Source organism: Nelumbo nucifera, chromosome 3, assembly GCF_055504915.1.
Source record: "Nelumbo nucifera cultivar China Antique chromosome 3, China Antique-T2T, whole genome shotgun sequence".
In the NCBI taxonomy this organism is placed as follows: Eukaryota; Viridiplantae; Streptophyta; class Magnoliopsida; order Proteales; family Nelumbonaceae; genus Nelumbo; species Nelumbo nucifera.
In genome coordinates this window covers 21,923,963-21,941,349 of record NC_142651.1, presented here as the reverse complement: position 1 = coordinate 21,941,349, position 17,387 = coordinate 21,923,963, and the positions used below count along the sequence as shown (strand labels likewise).

General features: G+C 39.2%; 1 protein-coding gene across 2 annotated transcripts; it reads right to left on the bottom strand.

Moving 5' to 3' along the window:
• Positions 1 to 965: 965 nt before the first annotated feature.
• On the bottom strand, positions 966 to 17,168 carry APE1 (acclimation of photosynthesis to environment). Of its 2 annotated transcripts, XM_010264709.3 has the most exons (10): positions 16,706 to 17,166; positions 15,651 to 15,697; positions 15,445 to 15,547; positions 8,336 to 8,422; positions 6,083 to 6,166; positions 5,262 to 5,315; positions 3,026 to 3,106; positions 2,699 to 2,744; positions 1,502 to 1,561; positions 966 to 1,250 (listed from the first exon to the last, which is right to left on the bottom strand). In XM_010264709.3, the coding sequence occupies exons 1-9, from the start codon at positions 17,027 to 17,029 to the stop codon at positions 1,506 to 1,508; spliced, it is 882 nt and encodes a 293-aa protein (XP_010263011.1). In that variant the 5' UTR covers positions 17,030 to 17,166; the 3' UTR covers positions 966 to 1,250; positions 1,502 to 1,505. The 2 variants fall into 2 exon arrangements, 1 of the variants encoding a protein (XP_010263011.1); XR_016084349.1 differs by lacking the exon at positions 2,699 to 2,744 and having other exon boundaries at positions 1,210 to 1,250; positions 16,706 to 17,168.
• Between the last annotated feature and the right edge of the window lie 219 nt (positions 17,169 to 17,387).

Genomic DNA, 17,387 nt, shown 5'->3' with positions numbered 1-17,387 from the left:
CTCAGAAACGTCCCATGACCCATTGGACTCGAGAATACAAGAATGGTCACTCCCTTGCTCTTTTGAATGCACTTTCAGCTTCTGAGCTGCTCAAATTACCAGGAAATCATCCATCAAATTCAAAGATTGAACGTCTTGGATTCGTAGAATCCACATTTACCTCTAGCATTGAATAAAAATTAGCCATTTATACAACCCATCTGCTTGTCAAGGATCTAGACATATAGAACCAACTAATAATGATCTATGTTTTGTAGTCCCTGAACTCTTCCCTGGTACAAATCCAATGTGCCATGATACCCTAACTGTGGTGAAGCGTATCCATCTCAGGTGGGGGGTGCAAATTGGGCAGGTTTTATTGGGTTTATGCTCAACCCGGGCCCAATCTTAAAGTTTGGGCTTAAGGCCTGAGCCTGAAGTCAAGCCCGGTCTTCCCAACCTGAGCCCAGCCTGCAATGTAATTTGATACGGATTGGGCTAGGGCCCGGGTTGGCCAATAAAACCACTATATATATATATATATACACATGTATGTACGAATGTGTATAATTGGGCTGGAATCAGGCCGAGTTCAGACTACATAATGACTAGGCCTGGGCCTTGCCCGAAAAATTTAAAAGCCCAACTTCTTGAGCCCAAATCTGGCCCAAAAACCAAAAATCCAAACCCAGTTTGTATAAAATTTTAGGTTGGGCCGATCAAGCTCGGGCTGGGCCCGCCCAAGGTGCACCCCTAATCTCAGGCCAAACCATCCACAAAGCAGTAGTTCACGCTTATTGACATAATTATTCCCCTTCTTTTGCCACGCACAAATATCAAGGCAAAAGATGGCTTCTGCCATACCCACTCACTAGATGGTCATAGTTAACCACCTACCATTTCACCAGTCTATGCAATTGACAAAAAATACATGCAAGGATGCTTGTTTCTGCTGATCAAAGAAAAAATAGAAGAAATCTTGCTGATGAACACTAACGAAACGAAGAGAAAAATTGCTCTTCGTTGTCTACCTTGAACCCATTTTTTTTCCAAATAAACATTATAGGGCTTCTTACAGATTTGGTATCATAGTACCTGTGGAACTAAATTTATACATTATACAACCTTACATTTTACAACCACAGTATGAGTGACAAAATCATGGAGTAACCCAAGTGGAAAGTGGAAAGAAATAATTATATGCTTCAGCGGTTCAGCCATGATATTGCGTTGAAGAGAGTCCAAACTTCGGAGGCCATTATTGTCCTTCCCTGCACCCAAACATTCACAAGTTATTACCTAAAGAATGCTTGGCAAGAATGGACAATATTTCTGACAAAAAGGGAAAGAAATCAATGCTTAATGCTCTACTCAATCAATGTTGAACATTTTAAGGATTTTTAAAGAGGTACTAACATAATGCCTACCAATTTTAACATCATATGGTTTTACAAGGTAAACTAAGTGGACATGTTCAGGAAGGAGCAATTCAAACAGCAAATGTAAGACAAAATTATCATACCCTTTTATAATGTTGTGTTGGAAATAAGACGGACTTCATATAGATCATTCTCGCCCTTCACTGCATCCACATATCGACAAAGTATTATTTAAACGCACAAAAAAAAATCCAAAACTATATTAACCGTTCTCAGCATTTCAAGTTAGGCCACTTGGCTATATTTGCTTGTTTATGAAGGCTCGCGTGACAGAGCCTGAGCTCAATTTTCAAGTTTGCAAGCCGGCCCAAACATTAACCTAACTTTGTGTTAGCTAAATGATCTTGAAATCAGCCTCCCTAAGCTTAGTTAAGTTTGACCTCAGCTCCTTGTGATAGTACTAAATATATCTAAATACTTTAATCAAAAAAGGGAAAAGGCTGCATCCTGTTTTTTTGAGTAACAGTACTCTATTCCATTCAATAGTATTACAGAAAACAATCTTATATTTTACACAGTTTTCCCTCCAAGTAAATAGTGCATTAAATTCCTTTACCATCAAATTTTATAATATATAATTGATTATAAATTCTGTTACCATCACATTTATAATGTTTTCCCATCTCGCCTCTTAAAATTTGGTTACTACACCTTAGCTGAGCCTGAGCATCTCAAATACTTCATATGCCTAGACCTAGCACATCTAGAGGTGTAAATCAGGCTGTGCCAGGCCCGGCACGACCATGCGGGCAGTGCTGTGCCTGGGGTTTTAGGTCCACGGACCGGCACAGCCCAGCCCGCAGCCCGGCCCATATATATTATTTATATATATTATATAATATTATATAAATTATAATTATATAATAATATAGTATATAATATATTAATAAAATAAATAATTCTAATTTTATTATACTAATTTATTTAATTATTGTATATATAAGAAATTGTATACACAATTCATATAAAATTAAAATTTTAAGTTTTTTGTAATTTTTTTAAATAAATAGCTTTGGCCCGATGCACAGCCCGACTTGGCCCAAAGCTCGGCCCGCGGCATGGCACAGGCCCGCACAAGTCTGGGCCGTGGGCCGTGCTGGTCCGACCCCCAAATTTTTCACTGGGGAGGGCGGCACGGCCCACTTTACACCTCTAAGCACATCACCTAAGGCTTGTCACAAGCCCAACTCGAGCATTAGTTGGTGAATGGTGAACCTGAGCTTAGCTGGATCAGCTTGACTTGACTTTGTACATCAACACATTTCACAAGTCATACTCACCAATTTCTGCTGTGATTCCGGGTCCAAAGAATGATGCAAATTTTGCCTGAAAAGTCATTATAGGAAAATTAATATATATCTCTATTTTCTGGTCAATTATTAAAATTTAAGATGATAGGGCAAGAAAAGATTCTACTTGCCAAGAAAAAAGAACTATGTTACGCCTTCCCAACAACATACAAGTTTCCAGCATAGGATCTTGTTGATAAATAAGCATGATTCCCTTGTTTTTTGATAATTATGTCTTAGTATGATTCCTCATTCCTTAATGAAGGCAAACTGACAACACTGAATGTACAGTTTGCAAATATAAAATATTTTCTTCACCTGTCTTTGTTCAAAATCTGATAGCTGTAACGTTTTTGCCTCAAATACCAGAACTAAACAATACTTTCCATCTTCAGTGACCTGGGAAGAATTCAATGGTAAAGTAAGAAAGTGGTAGCCTAGGAATGCTTATGGCATGATAAACATATAAAAATATCTTTGACATGCAAAAGATATGTCCTTGTAGCTTTTTTGGTACTTATTTCTTCACTTCTAAGGTTACATCCATTGGGCAGCAGGAAAATGTGCTTTTTTTTTGAGAAAAGGGTAACTTTCATTGCCAAAAAAGAGGAGAGGATGTACATGAGGAGATGTACAAGCACAAAACCACAAAAACCAAAACCAAAAAAGACCGCCCTGGAATTTACAGAGGCATTGAGGAGTTGGTACACTTGTTAATAAATTTAACCAAACTGTTGGCTACACTTCAGCTCTCTAGGAGTCCATTTAAAATAATGTCATAAAAGTCATTTTTTTGGTAATCAATAAAAAGAAAATTTATTAACAAGTCATAAATGTCATAAAAGACAAGGTTTCTTTAATCTCATTAAATATGCAGTTAAATCTCCAAGGAGCTTCCTTTAAGTTCTTCATCCAGCATATCACATTTTTGGGGTTCCCTTCCACTACCAACTCTGTAAGTCTGAGAGCCACTGCAGACCTCAGACCTACCAACAATGTACAGATTTCTGCTTCTGCAGCATCTATCACATCAATTGGCCCACTGAAGGCCCAGATCAGGTCGCCATTGGATTTAACAATTCAACCCCCAATCTTAGCCTGACCCCTGTGGTTCATCAAACTTCTACAGCTACCATCAAACTTAAGGATAAATTCAACCTGAGGTCTTGAAGGAACTGAGGAGGAACTGAGGAAGGCTGGGTCTAACAGGAGTTAAACAAGAAGAGTTCAGGATCTGAAATAGATTTTTCTCTCCATATCCCCAAAACAAGTACCCCTAAACAGCTTGTTGGCTCTCATCCACAAATTGTTTAACAGAAGATTTCTCTTTTTCTGTTCCTCCCAGATGCACCACATTACAACATGCATTACCACCTTCCCACACAAAATACCTTTATTACCCAGTAAAATGTGCTTAACTTTTTTATTTTGAAGAAGGTAATGTATTGTATTGCAAAAGGAAACCAAATACACCGGGCCGTGTACAATGAGGACCTTTACATTGGGAATTTACAAAAGATCTGAGAAATCAGATAAAGAAAGGTCCAGCTTGCAAAAAAGGAAAAAGCTGAACTCCAGTGAAAGCTCTTTGTGCACTTAACCAGGAACATAAAAAATGTGCTTAATTTTCAGTGGTTGCAACATTAACAAAAAATAAATAAATAAATAAAGAGAAAGAATAACTTGTTGAGGTGAAGAGAAATTAGAAAAATAGCAATATTGGTAGCCCAATACGCACTCAATTAAGTAATTAACATCATATGAACTGCATATATTTTGGATAGTGTTGAAAAGGATGTTTCACCAAGTAACCTTGAGAACTCTACATATTACATTACCAACTTAGGTTAGGGTCCCATTCAGAGGCAGTTGTTCATAGACATAAATACAAGAGTAGGATTCCTAAAATGTGTACAGACGTCTGACTTGGAAGGATGCAAAATCATGTAGTAGGGGATACATCGAATACTAAATTAAAGAAGCCATATTTTGTGAGTTCCAAGATCATCCCATAAAAATGGGTGCAAATAAATCAAAGTTTGTCTTTATTACCTAATAATGTTCTGTAGGAAAGGATGATGTTTCATCATGTGCATTAGATGTTCATTTATGTAAAATAAGCAACGGGAAAAAAGAAAAATATGTAAAATCATCCCTGAAGAATCTGTGGCATGTTGGAAGCTGATTCAGTGAGCACGTCATCCATTCAGGAGAGTCAACTCAGTGCCATAACCAATTATCCTTTTCCCCAAGGTTGGTGTTCCATTATCATTACTGTTTTTATTATATTTATTCTTAGATGTCATTGTTATCATTCGAATATTTTTTGGGTAAAAATATATGCTTTGAATAGGTAGAAAGAAGGAAAGAAACATTAGGTTCTTTTTAAAGTGTTGAATGTTGGGGCTAACACTTAATAGATTTAACAGCAGGGTTAAGATTTCCCTATTGTTCAATTTAGACTATTATAAATGTAAATAGGCCTTTATTTAATAAAAGAAAAGCAAAAACTAACTTAAACAAGTGATAATAAATCAAAGTGATAAAAGCATACTTCTTCTCGAATCATTTGTAGAATTGGTGCACTTCTCCGTGGAATTCCTCCACCCTAAAGTCAAAAAGCATAATGAGTGCTGTTAGAATAAATCAAACAAAATATTCAAAGTGATCTTTTATCTCATAAATTGCAAATAAGTATTTCTATAAGATAAAAATATCAATTCTTGATACTTAGTGACATTGACATAGAATTCTGTTCTATAATTTGATATTTCAAGGAAATATTTTCTTACACATCATGTTTAGCATGTCTTATGAATTTTTTTTTGTAATCTTAATAATTTTCTTAAGTAAATCATTTACACATATCTATAGACACTCTAGAATCAGCCAAACTTCTTCCCAAACTAAGAAAACAAAAAGTTACAATTCCGCCATTCATAGTTCAAAATAAGTAAAACTAAAGAACTCCTAAACTACTTAACCAATGACTGACATTTTAAAACAACTAAACAATAACTAGGCAAATCAGATAGAAAGGCTGGATTCCACACACAATTTCTAAAATGATGAAGATACCCCTAATAATACATATAAAATTTAGAAAATTCAAATTTTCTTGTTTACTCCTGCATCAATTGTTCATTTTCCTTTTTGCAATGTAGGAAAAGCATAACAGCATCATAAGAAATTTTGCTTTGAAGATCATTGAAGGTGCTAAAAAGGGCAGGCAAACATAGAAGCAGGAACCAGCTGATACAAGTAAAATGTACACTATTAGGACCTGGAATGTCTAGAACTTGCAATCACACTTAATTATAGGATAAGAAAATAAAACAAGAAAAAAGGGGTAAAAAATACCATTAGCAAGCATACCTGACCATATTGGAAAATTCGTTTTAAGGCCTCATCCAAATGTTGTTCATCTCCATAACGAAATCTTGTAACATCATTTCTGACCTAGGGAAACATTCAACACATTGAACACGAAATTAAATTATAACATAACAAGAAGCTTTCAAAAACATGAATCCAACCTGCTAGTGGAAGTAACTTTGCAGCAAACTCATTATGAGAATTGAGATCTAGACCAGAAGGAGGGGAACATAATTTGAAAAACCAATAAGGAAGATAAAAAAAACATTTGTGTGGGACAGTGGGGTTTGAGTACAGGCATGAGAGGGCTTTACAAGACCAAGTGCAATGCTGCCTAAACAGTGGACTAGAATACTAGATACAACTACATATCTACTATGCGTCTCATTAGTCTTGGACTGAGTTCCCATTTTGAGTAAAAGAGAGGAATTGTTTTTCTGTAAAGTTTATCTTACAATGGGCATAATGACAGTTAAAGCCGTGTACATAAAATTAAGATATGGAGTTACTTCAAACTAGTGATTTTTAGTACAGTTGATAAAAAAAATAAGGTACTAAATTCATGTTTAGGAATCTTTAAGATATTTCCATTCTCTTTATATCTACTTAACCAAAGTTTGAAAGCAAGGACAGCTTTAAGGCTTCTAAAGAAATTTAAGGCAAAAATTATGAATCCTTGACCAGTGTGGATTTTCCTCTTGAGAAGTCAACTCGAGATTTATTCTAGATAAAGATAAAGAAAAAAACACAGTTTACATTCCCTTCTTAAAAAAAAAAAAAAAAAAAAAAAAAAAAAAAAACAAGTTACTTCACTTTTTTACCTCTTCTTTTCATATATTGTTAACACTATTTTCTGTTGGGCATTATTTTCTATAATTCTTGCTCTTGTTCCATATTTATACCTCTCACTCCCCTTTTCATTAGGAAAGCCACTAATTCATCTATATCTGTTTTTTCTTCTCCTTATGGAAACCTTAAAAGCACTCTGAAACTTCACAGATATAAAAACATAAAATATATACATGATTTATTACTTTCTATTTAAACCCTAAAACCCATCCCAGTCTATAGCTTTTCCGATTTTTACTATACTGGCTGACAATCAGGAAACTCTTACCCCATAGGTCCATGCATGTCCTATTTCTCTCTAGTTTATTTAAACCTAGCTTCCTCTGTTGGAACTTGCTCATATTTATTGTTATTTCTCCTATGTTCAGTGGCCCTCCAAATCCTACCTTGTGCATATTGAAAACCTGCTATTTTCTCTAAATCCCACTTCGTGAATATTTAAGCCAACATATGAATGTATATGCCCTCCCCTTAAGGCTATAACTCCCATCTCTTTCCTCTTCTCTTCCTTATTTCTTCAACCCTAATCTTGACATGAAAGACTTCTGGATAGCTCACATCTACTTCAATAACAGATGAATTACTCAACAATTCCATGACCGAGTACAATGGCTAAGCTGATTGTTAAATACCATTGTGACACAATTCAATCTAATTTTGCTGAATTGAACCATTCAACCATTCCAACTCTAAATCAAATCCAAACAGGGGTGTTGCAGAAAGAATATATTGACCATATACAAAATTATTAAACTTAATGTGGTTCCTAGACACATTTTTTGATTTCCCAAGCTATGAAAATAGATCAAAGGTGCACACAATTTTCTAAAAGAAACAAATAGTAACAAAGTATAATTTAACAAGGAGTAATAAAAGTGTAGTTGTCAAAATCTTACAATTCACATCAATTTGATTGTGAACCAGTTCTGTATATTTTTACCTCTTTATCGATTTTTTTTTTTTCAGTGGGCTTTTGCTTTAAAACCCTTACTAGAATGAGACTTTTGAGTTAAAACCTGTTCGGAGATCAGAGACTCTTTTACATTTATTTTCCATCATATGCAGGTTAAAGAAGGATTATACATTGGCAATTGACTTTGAAACCAAAGTTAATTATATCATATCGTGCTTATAGTGTACAAGTAGCAAATTTTGTTTTATTGTTTACTTAAATGGTGGATATCAATTGAAATTCAAATAAATTTACTTTCTATATTTTAAGTCTTTTGTACACATATTCTTAATTGCTTTTAACAAATTTCCAGAAAGCGGAAACAATCTCAATATTTAAGATATGATTCAGAATTTGCTTTGATACAACACTCTTTACGATTTAAACAAGATTAAATTTTGCAGACCATTCAATAGAGGTTCATAATTAGAATAAGATAAACTTTATATTACCTGTTTCAGAATTGGAGTAGCACATGCTTCCCTCAACTTTTGAGAATCTGAATAGCTTATGCATGGCACTGGTTTGAGTTCTGCATACTGCAAAATAGATAAAGGCTACATAAATGTAATAGAGAGAAGTTCTATTCTACTGTTAAGAAACATTTTTTCATATTGTCTTCTAGAACACATTACACGTGCCATATGACCTTTATGCCATGCCAACTAGCATGATTTAAAATGTTCAAACGTTTTCTAATATTTGCACGAAATATTTCAATTTCCATGACTGTTTACATGAAGTATTACTGAATATATTCACCAGTATTTTGTCTTTTATATTATTTTTAACGACCTTTACTTTGTTGATAATATTAATGCAAGGTTTTCAATTTACATATCATCCAAATAATTTGTTTTAATGATTCTTTTCTCTTTAAACCCATTATTTTTTTCAAGAATAGCATTATAGATGACTTTTTCCTTCATATTTTCCTTTATGAAATATTTTTAAATTTACATACTTTAATAATGTATAATCAACATTTCAATATTTTAAACTCTTAGGAAAGGATGAATAACATAATAGCATAACAAGAATATTCATATGTAAACCATAACTTTTATTTTAAACAAGACTAATAAAATAGTATTTATAACTAAAATATCAAGAGTTGGTACTATATACTAATTTATTCTAGGTAGAGGAAGAAACCATCTTAAAATGGTGTAATCATTTTAAAAGTATAATTTTTTATCACTTTATAATAATATAATAATTCAAAAAGAGTATCCTTTTATAATTTAAAAAGATTAACAAATATTTTCATAGATTAATTGGTGGGTTTCCGCTCACCTCGGAAGCCTCTTCGAGGGAGGCTTGACCTCCTGAAACAGAAGATGGAGAGAAAAAGAGAAGGGAAGGAAGGAATAAACTGGACTCAGGGAGAAGAAAATTAAAGGAGAATCATTCATTGCTTTCATTATATGATGATGGCCTTATATAGCTGGCCTACAGGTGTAATATCAGAGGGAATATCCTCTGATTTCTGGGTAACTAACTCTGGTAGATAACATGGATGGAATATCCTCTGGCGGCAGAGTAACCAACTCTGAGTGTAACTAATTCTAGGGCTCGGTCGCCTGTCTTCTCTGTCTCCTTGTGAATGGCTGATGGGTGGTGGCCTGCTCCACTCCCCTAGTGGGTTCTGGAAGGAGTGTTTGGGTCTCAACAGTTCCTCCCCCCTTAGCACTGACCTTGCCCTCAAGGTTTAGGTTGGGAAACCTCTCATTCAGCCTTAGATAAGGTTCCCAAGTGGCCTCTTCTGGAGGCAGTCTGGCCCATTCCACCTTGGCTTCTGGCACAACCTGCCCTCTTTGTCGAACCCATCGGAAATCCACAATCTTGATAGGCTCCGTGTAAATGTCCCCTTCCTCTGTAAATTGGGGTAAGTTGGGTGAGATAGGGGTATGATTCCCCACAGCTTTCCTGAGAAGTGAGATGTGAAACACCGGGTGAAGCTTCGAGGTAGCAGGGAGGTCCAATCTGTAAGCAACAAGGCCCACTCTCTCCAGCACCTTATAGGGCCCATAACATCTGAGAGCTAGCTTGTGCCAAGCCCGTTTCATCACTGAAAGGTTGGAGCTTAAGGTAGACAAAATCACCTACCTGAAACTCTAGTGGGCAGTGGTGAAAGTCATAGTAGACCTTCATCTGTTGCTGGGCTTTAATCAAATTGGCCTTAAGTAGCCTAAGGATCTCGTCTCTTGCCAGTAGGCAAGTCTCTACTTCTGCCACCTCAGCCGACCTAAATTCATAAGGTAATATGGGAGGAGGTTCTCTGCCATATAGAGCCTTGAAGGTGTCATTCCTGCCGCTGATTGATAAGTCGTGTTGTACCAGTATTTTGCCCACGAAAGCCAGTGGGCCCACTGTTTGGGCTTCTCCCCTATGAAGCATCTCAGGTAGGCTTTTAAGCACCGGTTAAGAACTTCAGTCTGTCCATCCGTCTGGGGGTGGTAACTTGTGGATGGGTGCAGTTGGGTTCCTTGCAATCGGAAGTATTCCTTCCAGAATGAACTCAGGAAGGCAGGGTCACGATCTGAGACAATGGATCCTGGTGTCCCATGCAATTTTGCGACGTCCCGTATGAAGATGTCAGCCACCGTTGATGCGGTGTAAGGGTGAGGCAGGGCAGAGAAATGGCTATACTTGGTGAGACGGTCAACTACTACCAATGATAACCTCCTTCCCTAAAGAACGGGGAAGTCCGGTGATGAAGTCCATGGAGAGGTCTTCCCATACTTGCTCTGGAATCTTGAGGGGTTGTAGAAGGCCCGCGGGAGACTGTGAGGAGTATTTCTGCTGTTGACAGGTTTGGCATTCACATACGTAGTGTAACACGTCCTTGCACATTCCTACCCAATGGTAGTGGCTGCTGAGCCTCTTTAGAGTCCTTAGCACTCCTAAATGTCCCCTCAAAGTGGAATCATGAAACAACTTCAATAGTTCAGTTTTGTGGCTGGAATTTGGAGCAATCATGAACCTGCCCTTAAAGAAGAGATCTGGTCCTACAATTTGGTAACCTGCAACCTGGGAAGGGTCCTGCCTCAATTTTTCCCTAATGTCCTGCAACTGCGGGTAGGGGTGTTCACGGGTCGGGTTGGGTCGGTTTCATGGGATTTTCCCAACCGACCCGACCTAGTCAGGTTACCAGAGGTGGGAACCGAAACCGACCCATTGATAGGCCAAACCGACCTGGTCGGTTTGAGTCGGGTTGGGTCGGTTTCGGTTTTGCTCCTGTACAAAGCCGAATAAACTCTGAATTAGTTGAGGACTTGAGTTGAGGGGGGCGGACCAACCAAGTTAAGTTAGAGAATAGAAGATTTTAAGAGAAGACAAAAGTGGAATTAGAAGACTAGTAGGAAACTAGGAATTCTAATTGTAATTGCCTAATCTAGGTAAAAAACTAAAAAAGGACACCTGATTAATTGAATTCTAATTGTAATTGCCCAATCTAGGTAAAAAACTAAAAAAGGACACCTAATTAATTGAATTCTAATTGTAATTGCCTAATCTAGGTAAAAAACTAAAAAAGGACACCTAATTAATTGAATTCTAATTGTGATTGCCTAATGGGCCTTCTATTTCTAGTAGAAGTCTAGAAGACTAGTAGGAATTAGGAAACTACTCAAACTAGGAAGTAGGAACTACCAAACTAGTAGAAGAAAGACTAGTTCGGTTCGGGTCGGGTCGGTTTCAGTTTTCTTATGTGAAAACCGAAACCAACCCGAGATATCAGTTTTTGTATGTGCCCAACCCGAAACCGACCAGTACGAATGAAAACCCGGCCGACTCGGGTTGGGTCGGTTTGGTCGGGTTGGGCATTCTTATGAACAGCCCTAGCTGCGGGTCAGACCTTGCCTCTTGCCGTATAGCTTCAAACAAGGGAAAACTGGGCTGAGAGTAGGTTAGTTGGGCCAGCTCCTCTACCCGCGATAAGGCATCAGCTACACTGTTGACGGACCCAGGTTTATACTCTATTCGGTAGTCGAAGCCCATCAGTTTACTAAGCCACTTTTGCTGCTCCGGGGTGTGCACTCTTTGTTCTGCTATATACTTCAGACTTCGTTGGTCTGATCTTATGATAAATTGGCGTCCCAATAGGTATTTACGCCATTTCTGGACTGCCATTACCACTGCCATCATCTCCTTGACATAAGTGGACTGGTTCTGGTGAGCGGCTAATAGGGCCTTGCTGAAGTAAGCAATGGGCTGTCCCTTCTGCATCAGGACGGCCCCTATCCCTGCACCTGAGGCATCACACTCTATCTCAAAGGGCTGGGTGAAGTCCGGAAGAGTAAGGACTGGAGGGCTCGAAACTACTGTCTTCAAGTCTTCAAAGGCCCGTTGGGCCTCATCAGCCTAGCTGAAAGAATCCTTCTTCAACAGACACGTTAGAGGGGCGACCATAAGCCTATACCCCTTAATGAAGCGCCTATAATACCCGGTAAGCCCAAGGAAACCCCTAAGAGCCTTTACAGTAGTGGGCTTGGGCCATTTTTGGATGGCATCTATCTTTTCTGGGTCTGCCATGACCCGCCCTGCTGCAACCACATGGCCTAAGTATTGTATCTGTTTTTGTCCAAAAGAACACTTGGTCATTTTGGAATGTAACTGATGTTCCCTTAGAGTGGTGAGGGTAAGTTTCAGATGTTCCATATGGGTGTCCCAATCCTTGTTGTAAACCAGAATGCCATCGAAGAATACTAAAATAAATTGCCTTAAGAATGGCCTGAAAATGTCACTCATGAGGGCCTGGAAGGTGGAGGGGGCGTTTGTGAGTCCAAACGGCATAACCAGAAACTCATAATGGCCATCGTGGGTTCTGAAGGCAGTCTTGTGGATGTCGGCCTGGTGAGCCCGGATCTGATGATACCCGGGTCGCAGGTCAAGTTTGGAGAACACCTATGCTTCTCCTAACTCGTCTAGCAGTTCATCAATGAGGGGTATCGGGAACTTGTCCTTCACTGTAATCTGATTCAGGGCCCGGTAATCTACACAAAACCGCCAACTACCATCCTTCTTTTTTACTAGGAGGACAGGGGATGAAAATGGGTTGGTGCTGGTCTGTATATGCCCCTTGTTCATTAGCTCTCTTACCGCCTTCTCAATTTCTAGCTTCTGGAAATAGGGGTATCTATATGGCCTCACATTGGCCGGTTTAGAATCTACTAAGAGGGGTATCTGATGGTCATGGGCCCGGGGTGGAGGTAACTGGCTTGGTTCCTTGAACACATCACCAAACTGATCGAGTATCGATCGTAGTGCCTCGTGTTGGGCTTCCGTGGGTTGGTCACAGCCTTGATTATTTAAAGTTGGAACTGTGGGCTGCATGCCCAAGTGCATAAATAAGGGTTGTCCAGTATCCTTGGAGGCCCGTAACATGGAAGCTACAGTATCACCTTGGGGGCTCGGAGGCCGCACCCCTTGTAGATGGCAAGTTTGACCATCCTGATAAAAGTCCATTGTCATTTTGGCCCAATCACAAAGTGCAAGCCCTAGACCACGTAACCAATGAATTCCCAGAATAATATCAGCCCCTGAGAAATCCAATGGGTGGAGATCTACCACGAAATAGTGGCCTTGTATAAGGATCTTTTCCTTCTTGCACACACCATCACATAACATCTGACTTCCATTAGCCACATAGATTGAAAAGAGTGGAGTGGGTTGTATAGTCATACCTAGTTGCCTTGCTAATCGGCAAGTGATGAAATTCAGGGTAGAGCCACTATCAATCAAGATCATCATAGATCGGCCCACCAACCTTCCTTCTATTCGCATGGACTGAAGAGGGTTGAGGCCCATGAGGGCGTGTAAGGAGATCTCGGCTCCAACAGGTTCAGGTTCATCTGAGATCAGTTCACAGTCTTCTACGTGTTCTAGGACGGTCCCTTCCGGTTCTTCCTCTGTCTGAAGGAGAAACACTCGCTGGACTCTGCACTTATGGCTCGATCCAAACTTGTCATCACAATTGTAACAGAGGCCCTTCTCGCATCGGGCTTGCATCTCAGTCCACGAGAGGTGTTTGAAGGGCACAGTGGGCCTGGGCACAATGGGCTTCTGAGAATCCCCAACTTGTTTCATGGGTTACTGTTCGGCCCGCTGGGAAACCCTCACATTCGGGTAGGATAGCTTGTTGGTTCTGCGCATACTATCGATCTTCTCTTCTTGCAGGCGAGCCATACCCACCGCCGCCATGACTGTCGCTGGTCGAAGAGCTCTCACTTCCAGGCGGATGTCTTCTCTGAGACCTCCCACAAAACACCCTACCAAGGCCTTCTCCGACCTTCCATGTACCCTGGTCACCATTCTTTCGAACTCGAGCTGGTAGTCTGCTACCGTCCCAGTCTGTTTTAGTCGAGTGAGGAGTTCGTTGTAATCCACGAACGCCGTTGGCCCAAAACGGATGCACAGAGCTTCCATGAACTCCGCCCAAGTTACCTGAGGATGGGTTTGTTGATACCACTGGAGCCAGAGAATAGCGTCTCCTTCTAGGTGAATGGAGGCGATGGCGATGCGCTGGTTTGCAGGGGTTTCATGGTACTCGAAGAATCTCTCTGCTCTGAAAATCCAAGGAATGGGATCTCCACCGGAATAGTTGGGAAAATTGATTTTAGTGACCTTTCCGGCGGGGTAATACCCAGTTCCTTGGCTACCGGAAGCATAGGCGTCAGCCCCTGCTGGATGACTGGTCTCGCCGGACTGTTGAGAGGCAAGGTTAGAGATGACCACCTTGAGATCCCTGAGTTCGTTCAGTACCTGGTGGAACCCAATCTCAAGTTGGTCGACTCTATCTTCCATGGTAGAGGATCTTGTCTGCGGCATAGCTGGTCTGCGACTTGGCTCTGATACCAACTTGGTGGGTTTCCGCTCACCTCGGAAGCCTCTTCGAGGGACGCTTGACCTCCTGAAACAGAAGATGGAGAGAAAAAGAGAAGGGAAGGAAGGAATAAACTGGACTCAGGGAGAAGAAAATTAAAGGAGAATCATTCATTGCTTTCATTATATGATGATGGCCTTATATAGCTGGCCTACAGGTGTAATATCAGAGGGAATATCCTCTGGTTTCTGGGTAACTAACTCTGGCAGATAACATGGATGGAATATCCTCTGGTGGTAGAGTAACCAACTTTGAGTGTAACTAATTCTGGGGCTCTGTCGCCTGTCTTCTTTGTCTCCTTGTGAATGGCTGATGGGTGGTGGCCTGCTCCACTCCCCAAGTGGGTTCTGGAAGGAGTGTTTGGGTCTCAACATTAATATTTACGAAAATATGGACAACATAGAATATTATAGATGACTGCAATCTAGTACGATATCATTGACCATATATTCATCTATTACAAGAAATGTAGCTACCCTAATGATGTCCATGATGCAAAAATTAATAAGAAGATATAACTATATACAACTTGGAGTTCACTGTAAAGCATTTCAAAGAATACATCTTCCAAAGAGAACAAAAAATGATTAACCACAAAATTTCAAACCTACAGCATATGTTGTTTCTGTGATTCTCAACATATAATTCCAAAAATGGGGAGAAAAAGAATTTTACCTTAAGAGCCATACCAATTATTGCAAGAGGAAAGCCATATGTTAGCATTAATGCTGACCACTCAGAACCGGGGAGAATATTGAAATATGCTCCAAATCCATATCTGAAATATTGCATGTGAACCAATATATAAATGCTTAAACAATGTTTAGTGTATCTAGATAAGCAAAAGGAAACGAAATGACAAAAGTAAAATAACAACTTACGAAAGAAGTGCAATTCCAAAAGCTAGTCCAATAACACCAAATGAGACCTGCAACATTGACAAATCTGCAACATCAATTAACAGAGTAAGGAGCACAAATGTTTTTGAAGTGCATGGAAAAGTTGACGGAGATGGACTTAATATTCACTGTCATGATCAAAGTATCTTTATCCCTTAATTAAAACAAAAGAAAGTGAGATTTCACAGAGATTTCAAATTCTATCACTTAATTTACAATCATTTATGTAAGAAATTACCAAGAAATTCTCTGAAAAATAATGTAAGCCAATAAAGAGTACATAAGGAGAAATACTGGGATGAGGATTACAAAGCAAAAAAACAGAAGCCAAAAAGGGAAGGGTTACATATGCATGAAAAAATGAAAAACTACACAATGCTTTCATTTGGGATAATTCCAAAAGAAATCCAAAAAGAGTTGTGTCGTCTGATGTACGAATAATTCCAACACTAAACGGTTATTCCCCTTTCACAGCATAATTGAATGAAACAAACCTAACCTATAGAAAAAAAAATAAGTTTTGTCAAAGTTCTATTTGCAGCACCGATTATCATGTCATCAAACACCCATCACTATTTTATCAAGTAAAAAATAAATAAATAAAAGAAAAAACGTGAGACTATTACGAACCAATAGTTTAAAATGTGAATATATACGATGTTTTCAGCAGATGCATACTACTGTACTACCACTAGGGCTCTTTTTTTTTCTGAAATATGTATGAATAGTAAATAAATACAAAACTCCTAAAATGGTAAGAAAGCCGCAAAGAACTACGCATATAGTCTTTTAATTCATCACCACAACTAAAAACCCAGTGTTGTTAAAAAGCCGAAATCCAGTATCAGGTGCCGCTTACTACTTTCATACACAAATGCCCAGTCAAATAGAATATCAACAGGCCAAGTCCTCTTTAATGATGCTTCTAAGTTTTAATTGCTTCAATGTCCAAACTTGATAACATATCAAGAGCCCAAGACTAAACAAATTCAATGGAATTTAATTGAGCTATTTACATGTGGGATTGAAAGAGAGACCTTAGCAAGCGAGAACTCGTTATCGGGTACAACTGCCTTATCGGACGCAGCTGCCGAGGAAGGCTGGGTTGAATCAACCGCTCTGGCGACAAATACAAGTCTAGGCTGATGGGGCTTCAAAGAGGCAGAAGCATGGTCGAGGAAGCTTCTCGTCCTTAAATGGGTAGGAAGACGAATTGCTGCTGCTGCTGTTGTTGTTGTTGTTGTTGTTGTCGGAGGCCAATCCAGAGAGATCAGGTATCGACGGTCACGGATTCCGAATCGGTACGAGCATAGGAGAGTTCCCCCTCCAAATGCTTCTGCTGCTGCTATCTTCATTACCATCTCTCTCTCTCTCTCTCTCTGATTTGGCTTCTCCTTTTCTCTGCGTCTGCTATGGACTGTGAGTCTTAATTCTATCTATCCTCCTTTCTTCTCTAATGGAACAAGCGGTGGCCGTTCGAAGGCCCAAAACAAATGGCTGCTCTTCACCCGCCAAAATTGAGATATGACCATTTACCATGTGTCTGTTTTCTTCACCATTGATCTATTAAATACGTGTCGCGCATCCAGCTCCATGCAATTGATCCAACGGTGTATGAGTTCTCTATCACTTGGGGGAGATTTCCTACAGTTGGATGATAGATACCATCTGATTTGAATGGATGGATCGTCAACGGGTGACACTTGACAGTGAAGGTCT